At 45.9% G+C, this 16593-nt stretch overlaps 1 protein-coding gene across 1 annotated transcript in view; it reads left to right on the forward strand.

Annotated features, from left to right (window-relative positions):
* The window catches only part of copg2 (COPI coat complex subunit gamma 2), a 40715-nt gene that overhangs the window by 22982 nt on the left and 1140 nt on the right, over nucleotides 1–16593 (forward strand). The window contains exons 18-23 of the mRNA XM_080537501.1: nucleotides 7397–7465; nucleotides 7785–7966; nucleotides 9426–9555; nucleotides 9903–10000; nucleotides 11580–11718; nucleotides 14858–14956. Coding sequence (XP_080393627.1) covers nucleotides 7397–7465; nucleotides 7785–7966; nucleotides 9426–9555; nucleotides 9903–10000; nucleotides 11580–11718; nucleotides 14858–14956 — 717 coding nt within the window. The remainder of the gene's footprint in view (nucleotides 1–7396; nucleotides 7466–7784; nucleotides 7967–9425; nucleotides 9556–9902; nucleotides 10001–11579; nucleotides 11719–14857; nucleotides 14957–16593) is intronic.

Genomic DNA, 16593 nt, shown 5'->3' on the forward strand with positions numbered 1-16593 from the left:
GAGACAATAAAAGATCTGAATGCAGCACAAGCAAGAATACAAGTTTATGATCAAGTGGAGGACACAGAAGAGAAGTGGAGAGACATCGTACTAGATTGTGAGATGGTAACAGACAAGCAAGTGCCTGCTCCCACAAGTCCTCCGTCTCGGTATATGTCTCCCGCACTACAAGCTGTGACCACCTCCTCAAATGAAAGTACAGCAGAGCTCGTCAAGGTGCTAGCAGACGCAGTGAGTGCCAACAGAATCCCAATTCCTGAACCATCAGTATTCAGTGGGGATCCATTGAGATACAATGACTGGAAACTCTCATTTGAAACGCTGATCGGCCAGAAGAACATCAGGGATAAGGAAAAGATATACTACCTCCGTAGGTATGTAAATGGTGAAGCAAAGACAGCAATTGATGGCTATTTCTTACTTGGCACTGAATCTGCCTATGTGTCTGCATGGGAACTCTTGGAGGAAAGATATGGAAACCCATTTACGATCGCACTAGCATACAGAGACAAGCTCCACGCGTGGCCCAAGATGGGACCTAAGGATAGCTACGAGCTCAGAAGGTTCGCTGATTTTCTCCGCAGTTGTGAGGCAGCTATGAACCACATCAAGGCACTGGAAATCTTGAATGACTGCAATGAAAACAGGAAAATTCTGTCAAAGTTACCGGATTGGTTGACGGCTAGCTGGAACCGGAAGGTTACTGACATAGAAGAACAGAGCAACCAATTCCCCTCCTTCAGCCAGTTTGTCGCATTTCTCACTAGAGAGGCAAAAATCGCCTGTAACCCTATCACATCTCTACAATCACTCAAACAAGGCGAAGCTGAACAACCAAGAGTCCAAAGAAATCAAAACGCTGAAGCAAAGGCACTGACCACAAGTTCCAATGAAACAGCAGTTATGACATGCATGTTCTGCAATAAGACTGGACATACTTTGCACAAATGCAGAAAGTTCATGGAGAAGGAAGTTCCAGAGAGAACCACATTTGTTCAATTGAACAGGCTATGCTTTGGTTGTCTCAAGTATGGCCACCTCTCAAAGAGCTGCGACAGTAGGAGTGTGTGTGACATGTGCCACAAGCGGCACCCTACTTGCCTGCACGAGGATAGAGCCAAAGATGATCAAAGACAGTATCGTTTGGGTTTTATCCGGTACCGGTTACTAACCGATACTTTAAAAACGGTACCGGTACCAAAACGGTACTTAATTCGGTACTTTTGATTTGAAAAAATATATATATAATATATATATAATAATAATAACACGGTCGACAACATTAAACAGCTTTTCACTTTTTTATTGCTGAGGCACAATAACCACAGTTACTCCTACAACCACAGTTACACCTACAACCACAGTTACACCTACAACCACAGTTACACCTACAACCACAGTTACACCTACAACCACAGTTACAACCACAGTTACACCTACAACCACAGTTACAACCACAGTTACACCTACAACCACAGTTACAACCACAGTTACACCTACAACCACAGTTACAACCACAGTTACACCTACAACCACAGTTACACCTACAACCACAGTTACAACCACAGTTACACCTACAACCACAGTTACACCTACAACCACAGTTACTCCTACAACCACAGTTACTCCTACAACCACAGTTACAACCACAGTTACACCTACAACCACAGTTACAACCACAGTTAAACCTACAACCACAGTTACACCTACAACCACAGTTACACCTACAACCACAGTTACTCCTACAACCACAGTTACAACCACTGACCTCCACACACCCCTCACCCTACTCCCCCTCCCCCAGTCAAGCTAACACCATCCATCCTGGGCCTACCTACCTGCATGTTTAATCTCTCAATCCCCCGTCCCTTTCCTGGTTAAATAAAACAAAACAAGAAATCATAGAGGGCGAATGTCCACTGTCCCCCTCTTTAAATAAATAAACGGAAACATTATTACTAACCTGAGGAAATGCTGTCATCATCATCCTCAATGGGAATGGCGATCTCCGCCTCCCCCTCTCCGGAGGTGCTTGCTGCTCAGCCGAAGGGCGGGTAACCTTGCGCAAGCTGTCAAACACGGAGCACCCTTCTACCCTTAAATGTATCGCGTGCGTTGTCAGGTGTTTCATCAAGTTCGATGTGTTGCCTGCTTTACACATGAATGATTTAAAACATTTTGAGCACTTCGCGTTGTTTTCATCGAGCCGGGTGAAATGCAGCCACACTTTAGAACGCTTCATTGCGGTCTTCATTGCGGTCTTCGGCATTCTCGGTGACCTCGTAGCTAGGCTAGCTAGCGAAATTAGATAATATGATTATGATTATTATGATGATAATAATAATATCAATACAATAATACAATCACTAACTATATTACTACACTTACTATAAACTCACTCTTCTTCTCAACACAACTGCTCACCTCACTACCACGCACGCACTGATTGGAAATTGGAAACAGGCGATGTCACTTACGTCACGACTCAAGTCACGTGTGGTTGACTGTTGCATGACACCGGACACCAGGGGAAGATTATTTTTTTTAGAAAAGTACCGAAATGAGGAACCGAAATCTCCTTTGCGATTCGGTACGGGTACATACCGAATGTAAAGTAACCGGTACCTACCGGTACCGATTTTCGGTACCCAACCCTACACAAGAGCCAAGTCCAAGTCAAGAAAGACCTCACTCATCACAACACAATGAAACAACCACAACTGCTACTTCACATAGAGCGATACTGGGCGAGGCTGGCACACATACCTCTGCAACAATCCCTGTCTGGCTCTCATCTGCGACCCAACCAGCACAAGAAGTCCTTGTATATGCGCTATTGGATTCCCAAAGTGACTCAACCTTTATTCTAAGTGATGTAGCTGAAGTTCTAGAAGCCAACAAAGAGCAAGTCAAGCTCAAGCTCTCTACGATGACCTCAACCACAATGGTAAACTCTCAAAGAGTAAACAACCTACAAGTCCGAGGCTTTTACTCTGATACGAAGATCTCCTTACCACCGGCCTACACGCGTGAGTTTATTCCAGCCAACAGAACTCACATACCAACAGACGAAATAGCTAAAACGTGGTCCCATCTAGAACACCTTCAAGAAGAGATTGCACCTCTACAAGACTGTGAAGTAGGTCTGCTCATTGGATACAACTGCTCGCAAGCTCTTCTTCCAAGGGAAGTTGTGTCTGGAAAAGAAGATCAGCCCTACGCACAGCGTACAGACCTTGGATGGAGTATTGTTGGATGTGGGAATCCCTGTGTAGACTACGGAGATGCCATCGGAAACAGTCATCACATAGTAGTGAAACAAGTGACACCAGATGTGGAGTCTTCTATCAATCTCCGAACTGAAGTACATTATGTAAGCCGAATCAAAGTGAAAGAAGTGACTCCCTCAGACATCACAAAGGTCCTTGAATCAGACTTTTCAGAAAGAACCAGAGAAGACAATCCCGTCTCACAAGAAGACCTCAAATTCCTGACAAACCTGAGCGAAAACATCAGACAAAAAGACAATGGTCACTACGAGATGCCATTACCGTTCAAAGAGAGAGAGACACACACACACACACACACACACACACACACAGAGAGAGACACACACACACACACACACACACACAGAGAGAGACACACACACAGAGAGACACACACAGAGAGACACACACAGAGACACACACAGAAAGAAAGAGAGAGAGAGACACACACAGAGAGACACAGAGAGACACACAGAGAGACACAGAGAGAGACACACACAGAAAGAAAGAGAGAGACACACAGAGAGAGAGAGAGAGACACACAGAGAGACACAGAGAGAGACACACACAGAAAGAAAGAGAGAGACACACAGAGAGAGAGAGAGAGAGACACACACAGAGAGACACACAGAGAGAGAGAGAGACACACGCGAAGAGGTCTACTCGACAGAGAAAGCAAGGTGGGAGAAGTCAAAGAAGATGATCCTGAGCTTCGCCATGCTCTTGTGTGTAACACTAAGGCAAAGGAAGATACATCTTTATTAGACCGCCTACAGAAGTTTTCTTTAAGTTTTCAGAAGTTTTAGCAGATTATAGAAATCCCACATAAGGTGTATGTGATTTGGTGGGAGTGTAGCTGCAGCTGTTTATATTGGTTAGCATGTTGTCTGCTTGTTGGTGTTTGAATGTTGTTGTTTGTTTATGGTGATTTGTGTGGTGTGGTCTCGTTTGGTCTGCTCTCGCGTGGTTTAGGAAATCACGTGTCAGTTGTCCTTTTCCTTTGCCGTTTCGATAATGGCGGCGGCATTTTGAGACGGAGCGGCTGTTGTTCTGGACTTGCTACGGCAGGAACAGCTAGCTTCAAAGACCACAGATTCATAGTCAACATTCCCTTTATAGCATGCAGCCAACGAGGTATTTACGTTCTGTGTGTATTTAATTTGTATTGAACTGTGTTGTACATGCAATGTTATGTTGTTATGCTAGCCAAGCTAACCGTGAATGTTTGTTCTCATAGTTTTCACGGTGCTGTTGGAAATGAATAAAACCAATTACATCAGTAGAAGAAAGCCACTTGTGTCATCGTGCTTGGAGGGAGTTACACTACTTTATCATCATACTACTCTATCATCATACTACTCTATCATCATACTACTCTATCATCATACTACTCTATCATCATACTACTCTATCATCCATACTACTCTATCATCCATACTACTCTATCTTCATACTACTCTATCATCCATACTACTCTATCATCTATACTACTCTATCATCCATACTACTCTATCATCCATACTACTCTATCATCTATACTACTCTATCATCATACTACTCTATCATCTATACTACTCTATCATCTATACTACTCTATCATCATACTACTCTATCATCTATACTACTCTATCATCTATACTACTCTATCATCATACTACTCTATCATCTATACTACTCTATCATCCATACTACTCTATCATCCATACTACTCTATCATCTATACTACTCTATCATCTATACTACTCTATCATCTATACTACTCTATCATCCATACTACCCTATCATCTATACTACTCTATCATCCATACTACTCTATCATCCATACTACTCTATCATCTATACTACTCTATCATCATACTACTCTATCATCATACTACTCTATCATCATACTACTCTATCATCCATACTACTCTATCATCCATACTACTCTATCATCATACTACCCTATCATCATACTACTCTATCATCCATACTACCCTATCATCATACTACTCTATCATCCATACTACTCTATCATCCATACTACTCTATCATCATACTACTCTATCATCCATACTACCCTATCATCATACTACTCTATCATCCATACTACTCTATCATCATACTACCCTATCATCATACTACTCTATCATCCATACTACTCTATCATCCATACTACTCTATCATCCATACTACCCTATCATCCATACTACTCTATCATCCATACTACTCTATCATCTATACTACTCTATCATCATACTACTCTATCATCATACTACTCTATCATCTATACTACTCTATCATCTATACTACTCTATCATCTATACTACTCTATCATCTATACTACTCTATCATCTATACTACTCTATCATCTATACTACTCTATCATCATACTACTCTATCATCATACTACTCTATCATCATACTACTCTATCATCATACTACTCTATCATCCATACTACTCTATCATCCATACTACTCTATCATCCATACTACTCTATCATCTATACTACTCTATCATCATACTACTCTACCCATCCATACTACTCTATCATCTATACTACTCTATCATCTATACTACTCTATCATCCATACTACTCTATCATCTATACTACTCTATCATCATACTACTCTATCATCCATACTACTCTATCATCATACTACTCTATCATCTATACTACTCTATCATCTATACTACTCTATCATCATACTACTCTATCATCCATACTACTCTATCATCCATACTACTTTATCATCATACTACTCTATCATCTATACTACTCTATCATCCATACTACTCTATCATCATACTACTCTATCATCATACTACTCTATCATCTATACTACTCTATCATCATACTACTCTATCATCATACTACTCTATCATCATACTACTCTATCATCTATACTACTCTATCATCCATACTACTCTATCATCTATACTACTCTATCATCATACTACTTTATCATCCATACTACTCTATCATCCATACTACTCTATCATCCATACTACTCTATCATCCATACTACTCTATCATCTATACTACTCTATCATCTATACTACTCTATCATCTATACTACTCTATCATCATACTACTTTATCATCTATACTACTCTATCATCTATACTACTCTATCATCATACTACTTTATCATCCATACTACTCTATCATCCATACTACTCTATCATCTATACTACTCTATCATCTATACTACTCTATCATCATACTACTCTATCATCTATACTACTCTATCATCCATACTACTCTATCATCCATACTACTCTATCATCCATACTACTCTATCATCTATACTACTCTATCATCTATACTACTCTATCATCATACTACTCTATCATCATACTACTTTATCATCCATACTACTCTATCATCCATACTACTCTATCATCCATACTACTCTATCATCTATACTACTCTATCATCTATACTACTCTATCATCATACTACTCTATCATCATACTACTTTATCATCATACTACTCTATCATCATACTACTCTATCATCATACTACTTTATCATCCATACTACTCTATCATCATACTACTCTATCATCCATACTACTCTATCATCTATACTACTCTATCATCATACTACTCTATCATCATACTACTCTATCATCTATACTACTCTATCATCATACTACTCTATCATCATACTACTCTATCATCATACTACTCTATCATCATACTACTTTATCATCATACTACTCTATCATCTATACTACTCTATCATCTATACTACTCTATCATCTATACTACTCTATCATCATACTACTCTATCATCCATACTACTCTATCATCATACTACTCTATCATCATACTACTCTATCATCATACTACTCTATCATCTATACTACTCTATCATCTATACTACTCTATCATCATACTACTCTATCATCATACTACTCTATCATCATACTACTCTATCATCATACTACTCTATCATCCATACTACTTTATCATCCATACTACTCTATCATCATACTACTCTATCATCATACTACTCTACTATAGATTTGCGGTCCACTTGTGTTAGTATCCCTTCAGTATGAACTAGACTATAATAACTAATTGACTGATTAGTTGATAACATTCCAACCTCCCTTTTCTCCCTCCCGTGTTTCTTTCAGAAATGGCCCCGATCGCCACCAGCAAGCTTCCAGACAAACTGGCTCCGTCGCGTCAAGACATTTACCAGGGTATGTTCATACCTCACCTCACCTCCCTGGGACCGTCACTGTACCTCTGAAGGCCTGAAACATCCCAGTGAACTATGTTGTTAGGGCCAGTTTCACAGACAAGGCCTAAGTCTAAGCCTAGACACACAAAAAAAAGCATCTTCAATGGAGGTTTTCTGTTGAAAGTGTGATTCAGTCCAGGTCTAGGCTTAAGTCTGGTGTGTGAAACCGGCTCTTAGGGTGATGTGACGGGACTAAACAAACTGGCGTCTCCAGTGGCCCACGCCTACCACTCAAACACCCCCCCCTCCTCTCCCTCCCCTCCCTCCCTCCACAATAGAACAACTGGCGGCTATCCCAGAGTTCCAGAGCCTCGGGCCGCTCTTCAAGTCTTCGGAGCAGGTGCAGCTGACGGAGGCGGAGACGGAGTACGTGGTGCGCTGCGTCAAGCACACCTTCTCCCGCCACATGGTGTTCCAGTTCGACTGCACCAACACACTCAACGACCAGCTGCTGCAGAAGGTAGGCCCCGCCCCCTACTCAGGCCCCGCCCCCTCCTGGTGCAGAAGGTAGGCCCCGCCCCCTCCAGAAGGTAGGCCCCACCCCCTCCTGTTGCAGAAGGTAGGCCCCGCCCCCTCCTGGTGTCTCTAGCCTGCCTGGCTGGCGGTGGGACGGTGGTACGCTCCCATACTGAATGGCTGCACCTTGCATCACCCTGGTCTAGCTAATTATGGGGGATGTGAAAAAATGTAAAAGATCTGTCTTTGTATCAGTGGGCGGGGGGGGGGGGGTCTTATTCTGTCGCCTCCATGCTGCACATTGGGGCTTTACGCACCGCAGGGTCACTGCAGGGTCAGCCCAAACCAAGCTCTGCTCTGCTGGATGGGATAGTTTTCTTTCACATGGTCATTTAACTGAACTATGGTGAATGAGTAACCAGGCCAGTCCAGCCTAGTACAACTCAGCTCAGTGTGAGTCTGTAGTGTGAGTCTGTAGTGTGAGTCTGTAGTGTGACTCTGTAGTGTGAGTCTGTAGTGTGTCTCTGTAGTGTGTCTCTGTAGTGTGTCTCTGTAGTGTGAGTCTGTAGTGTGAGTCTGTAGTGTGAGTCTGTAGTGTGAGTCTGTAGTGTGAGTCTGTAGTGTGACTCTGTAGTGTGAGTCTGTAGTGTGACTCTGTAGTGTGAGTCTGTAGTGTGAGTCTGTAGTGTGAGTCTGTAGTGTGACTCTGTAGTGTGAGTCTGTAGTGTGAGTCTGTAGTGTGACTCTGTAGTGTGAGTCTGTAGTGTGTCTCTGTAGTGTGAGTCTGTAGTGTGTCTCTGTAGTGTGAGTCTGTAGTGTGAGTCTGTAGTGTGAGTCTGTAGTGTGAGTCTGTAGTGTGAGTCTGTAGTGTGACTCTGTAGTGTGAGTCTGTAGCGTGAGTCTGTAGTGTGAGTCTGTAGCGTGAGTCTGTAGTGTGTCTCTGTAGTGTGAGTCTGTAGCGTGAGTCTGTAGTGTGTCTCTGTAGCGTGAGTCTGTAGTGTGACTCTGTAGCGTGAGTCTGTAGTGTGAGTCTGTAGCGTGAGTCTGTAGCGTGTCTCTGTAGCGTGAGTCTGTAGTGTGACTCTGTAGCGTGAGTCTGTAGCGTGAGTCTGTAGTGTGTCTCTGTAGCGTGAGTCTGTAGTGTGTCTCTGTAGCGTGAGTCTGTAGTGTGACTCTGTAGCGTGAGTCTGTAGTGTGAGTCTGTAGCGTGAGTCTGTAGTGTGACTCTAGGGTCTTGTTAATAGGTGAACCCCCCCTTTTATAATGTTGAGCGCTTGTAGAAGCACTAATATAAATGGTAATAATCATTCTAGAATTATGAATAATATAAATGGTAATAATAATTCCAGAATATAATGAATAATAATAATTCTAGAATATAATGAATAATAATAATTCTAGAATATAATGAATAATAATAATTCTAGAATATGATGAATACTAATCGGAGCGTCTCCTCTCAGGTGATGGTGCAGATGGAGCCGGCGGAGTCGTACGAGGTTCTGCACTACGTCCCTGCTGCTGCCCTGGCCTACAGCCAGCCTGGCTCCTGCTACAGCCTGGTCAGACTGCCTGAGGACGACCCCACCGCCGGTGAGCAGGGGGAGGGGGGGGAGGGAGGGTGAGCAGGGGGAGGGGGAGGGGAGGGGGAGCAGGGGGAGGGGGGGAGGGGTGGGAGAGGGGGAGGGGAGGGAGGGAGGAAGGAAGGGTGGGAGAGGGGGAGGGGAGGGAGGGAGGAAGGAAGGGTGAGCAGGGGGAGGGGTGGGAGGGAGGGACGGTGAGCAGGGGGAGGGGGGGGAGGGTTTGATTTGGGGGTGAGTGGGGGTCTGGGTGAGTAGGGGTTGAGTTGGGGGTGAGTGGGTGCAGTATGGTTACGGCCTCTCAATGTTAAGTTGAAAATAAACTCTTGTCATGTTGTGTTTCCTCCCTGCTCCTCTCAGTGTCCTGCACGTTCAGCTGCACCATGAAGTACCTGGTGAGGGACTGCGACCCCAACACAGGCGAGCCTGACGACGACGGCTACGATGATGAATACGTGGTACGTCCAGCCTGGACCGTCAGCCTCTAGGACACGGCTATTTAAACATCACACATCCTCTACGTAGTAGTCTACTTTGACCCTTTTCCTGAATGCTTTTCTTCACTGACCTCTACCTCCCTCCTCCTCCTCCCCCCATTCCCCTCACTCCTCCTCCTCCTCCCCCCATTCCCCTCACTCCTCCTCCTCCTCCCCCCATTCCCCTCACTCCTCCTCCTCCTCCCCCCATTCCCCTCCCTCCTCCTCCTCCCCCCATTCCCCTCCCTCCTCCTCCTCCCCCCATTCCCTCACTCCTCTCCTCCTCCCCCCATTCCCCTCACTCTCCTCCTCCTCCCCCCATTCCCCTCACTCCTCCTCCTCCCCCCCATTCCCCTCACTCCTCCTCCTCCTCCCCCCATTCCCCTCACTCCTCCTCCTCCCCCCATTCCCCTCACTCCTCCTCCTCCTCCCCCCATTCCCCTCCCTCCTCCTCCTCCTCCCCATTCCCCTCACTCCTCCTCCTCCCCCCATTCCCCTCACCTCCTCCTCCTCCCCCCATTCCCCTCCCTCCTCCTCCTCCCCCCATTCCCCTCACTCCTCCTCTCCCCCCCATTCCCCTCACTCCTCCTCCTCCTCCCCCCATTCCCCTCACTCCTCCTCTCCCCCCTATTCCCCTCCCTCCTCCTCCTCCTCCCCATTCCCCTCACTCCTCCTCCCCATTCCCCTCACTCCTCCTCCTCCCCCCATTCCCCTCCCTCCTCCTCCTCCTCCCCATTCCCCTCCCTCCTCCTCCTCCTCCCCATTCCCCTCACTCCTCCTCCCCATTCCCCTCACTCCTCCTCCTCCTCCCCATTCCCCTCCCTCCTCCTCCCCCCATTCCCCTCCTCATCCCCCCCCATTCCCCCTCCCTCCTCCTCCCCCCCATTCCCCTCCCTCCTCCTCCCCCCATTCCCCTCACTCCTCCTCCTCCCCCCATTCCCCTCACTCCTCCTCCCCCCCCCATTCCCCTCACTCCTCCTCCTCCTCCCCATTCCCCTCCCTCCTCCTCTCCATTCCCCTCACTCCTCCTCCTCCTCCCCATTCCCCTCACTCCTCCTCCTCCCCCCATTCCCCTCACTCCTCCTCCTCCTCCCCATTCCCCTCCCTCCTCCTCCCCCCCCATTCCCCTCCCTCCTCCTCCCCCCCCCCATTCCCCTCACTCCTCCTCCTCCCCCCATTCCCCTCACTCCTCCTCCTCCCCATTCCCCTCCCTCCTCCTCCTCCCCCCATTCCCCTCACTCCTCCTCCTCCCCCCCCCATTCCCTCACTCCTCCTCCTCCTCCCCATTCCCCTCACTCCTCCTCCTCCTCCCCCCATTCCCCTCACTCCTCCTCCTCCTCCCCCATTCCCCTCACTCCTCCTCCTCCTCCCCATTCCCCTCCCTCCTCCTCCCCCCCCATTCCCCTCCCTCCTCCCCCCCCCCCCATTCCCCTCCCTCCTCCTCCTCCCCCCATTCCCCTCACTCCTCCTCCTCCTCCCCCCATTCCCCTCACTCCTCCCTCCTCCTCCCCCCCCCCCATTCCCCTCCCTCCTCCTCCTCCCCCCATTCCCTCCCCCCCAGCTGGAGGACCTGGAGGTGACGGTAGCGGACCACATCCAGAAGGTTCTGAAGCCTAACTTCGCGGCGGCGTGGGACGAGGTGGGAGACGAGTTTGAGAAGGAGGAGACGTTCGCGCTGGCGTCCGTCAGAACTCTAGACGGTAACGTCCTCTATGACCTTTGTGTTACATTTATTTTATTAGGATAAAACCCCTTGAGATGTGCCTTCTCGTTTTTGAGGGGGTCCTAACACACTACATAATAATTAGGGCTGATTATAATCCGTGATCCGTACGGATCGCCCTCCACGGTTCGGCACACATGTGTACCGCGGATCAATTGCAAAATGTTAACAAGTAATAATATGACTTAATATTAGTTAATATCTCTTGTAAATCACAATGTAGAGTTGCCATGAAAAGATAGACGAGACAGTTGCGGGCTTTGTTTTACTCTAAAGCGCAATGATAGGTTGATAACGCGAAAGAAATAGAATCCGTTGTTTGCTCACTACACGTGAAGCTGGGAATCCACAACAACAAGGCTGCGTTCGTAAATCCGCTCTGGAATCTGATCAGCGTTCAAGGAACGCCTCTTGTCCAATCAAATTACTTGGTCCCTTTATGACATCGGACCCAGTGTGCGCTCCGGCGCTCTCAAAGCGAATTTACGAACGCGGCCCAAGTGTATCATGGCGAGTGCTAGTTACGTTGTTCGGCGGAGAAGAACTCGAAATGCCTCCCTCGTCATTTAAATCCCATGTATGGGAGCACTTTGGCTTCTCTGTCAACTATGACGGGAGGCACGAAAAAGGTAGCTCGACAACTTCTGATAATGTAGGCATTTTTTTCATACCATGTTCAAAATAAGGGTTCACTTTATTATTTAGTTAAAAGTGGCATAAAACATGTTTATTCATCTGCTTTAAAGAGCCCAGTGACTCACTGCTGCAACCAGGCGCCTCCTCCCTCTCTCCTATCATTTAAATTGAGTGTATTTCAGTATAATTATGTAATGTTTGAGTGTAGAATATGTTATATATATATTATATATATATATATATGTATATATATATATATATATATATATATATATATATATTACCAGTTTTGACATCTTGAATGTTGTTGTCACATAGTAAAAGTGGTGTTTTTACAGAATTCAAGGAAAAAGCAGTTTTTATAAAAACAAAAATGTTTTGTGTTGATCCGAAAAATGATCCGATCCGTGACTCAAAAACCGTGACACGATCCGATCCGTGAGTTAGGTGATCCGTTACACCCCTAATAATAATGTATATAAATAATACATATTACATAATAACGGGAGAAACAATAAAAGGACACAACCATGACAGAACACAGACAAACAGGAGACAAACAACAACACACATTGACAATTGAAAACACTGAGAACATCACAACCATAACAACACCAAAATGGATAAGGGAAGGCGGATCTACATACCACAATATACATACTACACTTTACAATAAACTTAATACAGCTGAAAATAATATTAGGTGTAAATGTAAGTGGTGACAACTTCAAAGGAAACACGAACCAACAAATCTTTGAAGCTAGAACCCTCTGCTGCGTTAGTTGGGTACACTTTGTAGATGTGCTTTTTCATACATTTTATTGCGACCTAATTCAGAGTATTCTCGTGACACACCAATTAAATAAAAATGTTTACTATTTGAAAACACAGGTTTCAAGTGAGAATTAGGCAAACCATCTTCTTTGAGTGTTTGTGGGTCAAATATCAGTGTCAGCCGCATTGTATGTTTTATGTACAAATAAGCAGATTAATATCTTTTTTTTTTGTGATCAATTTTTTATTATTATTTCAGGGAGTAAAACAAGGGGAGTGGTAACATACAAATAAACAAAGGAGAAAATAGAATAACACAAATACGGTTTACTAGTACAAATACAAAATGCGCATAAACCTTTCAACCCCCCCCCCCCTCCCCTTCCCTTCCCAATCTCCCTTTACCCCAATAATTCCCCACCTACCCCTCCTCCCACAAATGTTTGGGAGGAGGGGTAGGGTAGTGGTGGTCTAGTGGATAGTGAGTTGGACTTGTGATCGGAAGGTTGTGAGTTCAAATCCCGCCTGAAACCACACCACTACTAGTGTGCCCTTGGGTAAGGCACTTAGCCCTCAGTTACTCCAGGGGGAATGTCCCTGTAATTCGTAATTGTAAGTCGCTTTGGATAAAGGCGTCTGCTAAATGGCAAAATTAATTAATTAATTAACAAATGTCCCTCCCGCCAGATACCTCCCACCCACCCGCCCAATCACAACCCCCCGCCACCCACCCCCCCCTATCACAGCCCCCCGCCCACCACCCCCCACCCAATCACAGCCCCCCGCCCCCCCCCCTACAGGACCCTATGGAAGGAGCAAATCGATTAGCCTATAATAGTGTCTTGAGGATGGTTATAGTTTGGTCCCAGCATGAAACATTGTCCGAAATTGCATGATGCCTGTTGGCTATCCAGTGTTCCATGCTGGCTATGTCAATGAAGTCTAATATCCATCTCTGCGTAGTTAAGAAATGGGGTGACTTCCACCTGCAAGCTATAAGCCTTTTGGATTAATATCTGATGTTTCATGTCTCTGTGTGCTCCTCCATACAGAGACCGTAGGGAACATGTCTAATGTCTCTGTGCTCCTCCATACAGAGGCTGTAGGGAACATGTCTAATGTCTCTGTGTGCTCCTCCATACAGAGACCGTAGGGAACATGTCTAATGTCTCTGTGCTCCTCCATACAGAGGCTGTAGGGAACATGTCTAATGTCTCTGTGTGCTCCTCCATACAGAGACCGTAGGGAACATGTCTAATGTCTCTGTGCTCCTCCATACAGAGGCTGTAGGGAACATGTCTAATGTCTCTGTGTGCTCCTCCATACAGAGACCGTAGGGAACATGTCTAATGTCTCTGTGTGCTCCTCCATACAGAGACCGTAGGGAACATGTCTAATGTCTCTGTGCTCCTCCATACAGAGGCCGTAGGGAACATGTCTAATGTCTCTGTGTGCTCCTCCATACATAGGGCTTACACACCGGCAGTTCCGAACGCCGGTTCGCGTTCGCGTGCCGAAACCTCCGAACGTTGCCGCTGTCTGGCGAACGATACACTGGTATGAACGCGGGCTCGTTCGCCAGACAGCGGCAACGTTCGGAGGTTTCGGCACGCGAACGCGAACCGGCGTTCGGAACTGCCGGTGTGAAAGAGGCCACAGAGGCCCTAGGGAACATGTCTAATGTCTCTGTGTGCTCCTCCATACAGAGGCCGTAGGGAACATCATCAGTTTCCTGGGCATGCAGCCGTGTGAGAGATCAGACAAGGTCCCCGAGAACAAGAACTCCCACATCCTGTTCCTCGCTGGTGAGCACATGATCTCTCTCTCCCTCCCTCCCTACATGATCTCTCTCTCCCTCCATACATACATGATCTACATCCCTCTCTCTCTCTCTCTCCCTCCATACATACATGATCTACATCTCTCTCTCCCTCCATACATACATGATCTACATCTCTCTCTCTCTCTCTCCCTCCATACATGATCTACATCTCTCTCTCTCCCTCCCTCCCTCCATACATGATCTAAATCTCTCTCTCTCCCTCCCTCCCTCCATACATGATCTAAATCTCTCTCTCTCTCTCCCTCCATACATGATCTAAATCTCTCTCTCTCTCTCCCTCCCTACATGATCTACATCTCTCTCCCTTCCTCCCTCCCTCCATACATGATCTAAATCTCTCTCTCTCCCTCCATACATGATCTACATCTCTCTCTCTCCCTCCATACATGATCTAAATCTCTCTCTCCCTCCCTCCCTCCATACATGATCTAAATCTCTCTCTCTCTCTCCCTCCATACATGATCTAAATCTCTCTCTCTCTCTCCCTCCCTACATGATCTACATCTCTCTCTCTCCCTCCCTCCCTCCATACATGATCTAAATCTCTCTCTCTCTCCCTCCATACATACATGATCTAAATCTCTCTCTCTCTCTCCCTCCATACATGATCTACATCTCTCTCTCTCCCTCCCTCCATACATGATCTACATCTCTCTCTCTCTCCCTCCATACATACATGATCTAAATCTCTCTCTCCCTCCATACATGATCTAAATCTCTCTCTCTCTCCCTCCATACATGATCTACATCTCTCTCTCTCTCCCTCCCTACATGATCTACATCTCTCTCTCTCCCTCCCTCCATACATGATCTACATCTCTCTCTCTCTCCCTCCATACATACATGATCTAAATCTCTCTCTCTCCCTCCCTCCCTCCATACATGATCTAAATCTCTCTCTCTCCCTCCCTCCATACATGATCTACATCTCTCTCTCTCCCTCCATACATGATCTACATCTCCCTCCCTCCATACATGATCTACATCTCTCCCTCTCCCTCCATACATGATCTACATCTCTCTCTCTCTCTCCCTCCCTCCATACATTATCTAAATCTCTCTCTCCTTCTCTCTCCCTCCATACATGATCTACATCTCTCTCTCTCCCTCCATACATGATCTACATCTCTCTCTCTCCCTCCATATACTGTATGATCTAAATCTCTCTCTCTCCCTCCCTCCATACATGATCTAAATCTCTCTCCCTCCCTCCATACATGATCTAAATCTCTCCCTCCCTCCATACATGATCTAAATCTCTCTCTCTCCCCCTCTCTCCCTCCATACATGATCTAAATCTCTCTCCCTCCCTCCATACATGATCTAAATCTCCCTCCCTCCATATATGATCTAAATCTCTCTCTCTCCCTCCCTCCATACATGATCTAAATCTCTCTCTCCCTCCCTCCATACATGATCTAAATCTCTCTCTCCCTCCCTCCATACATGATCTAAATCTCTCTCCCTCCCTCCATATATGATCTAAATCTCTCTCTCCCTCCCTCCATACATGATCTAAATCTCTCTCCCTCCCTCCATACATGATCTAAATCTCTCTCTCTCTCTCCCCCTCTCTCTCCCTCCATACATGATCTAAAT

Source organism: Nansenia antarctica (assembly GCF_963989245.1).
Source record: "Nansenia antarctica genome assembly, chromosome: 8".
In the NCBI taxonomy this organism is placed as follows: Eukaryota; Metazoa; Chordata; class Actinopteri; order Argentiniformes; family Microstomatidae; genus Nansenia; species Nansenia antarctica.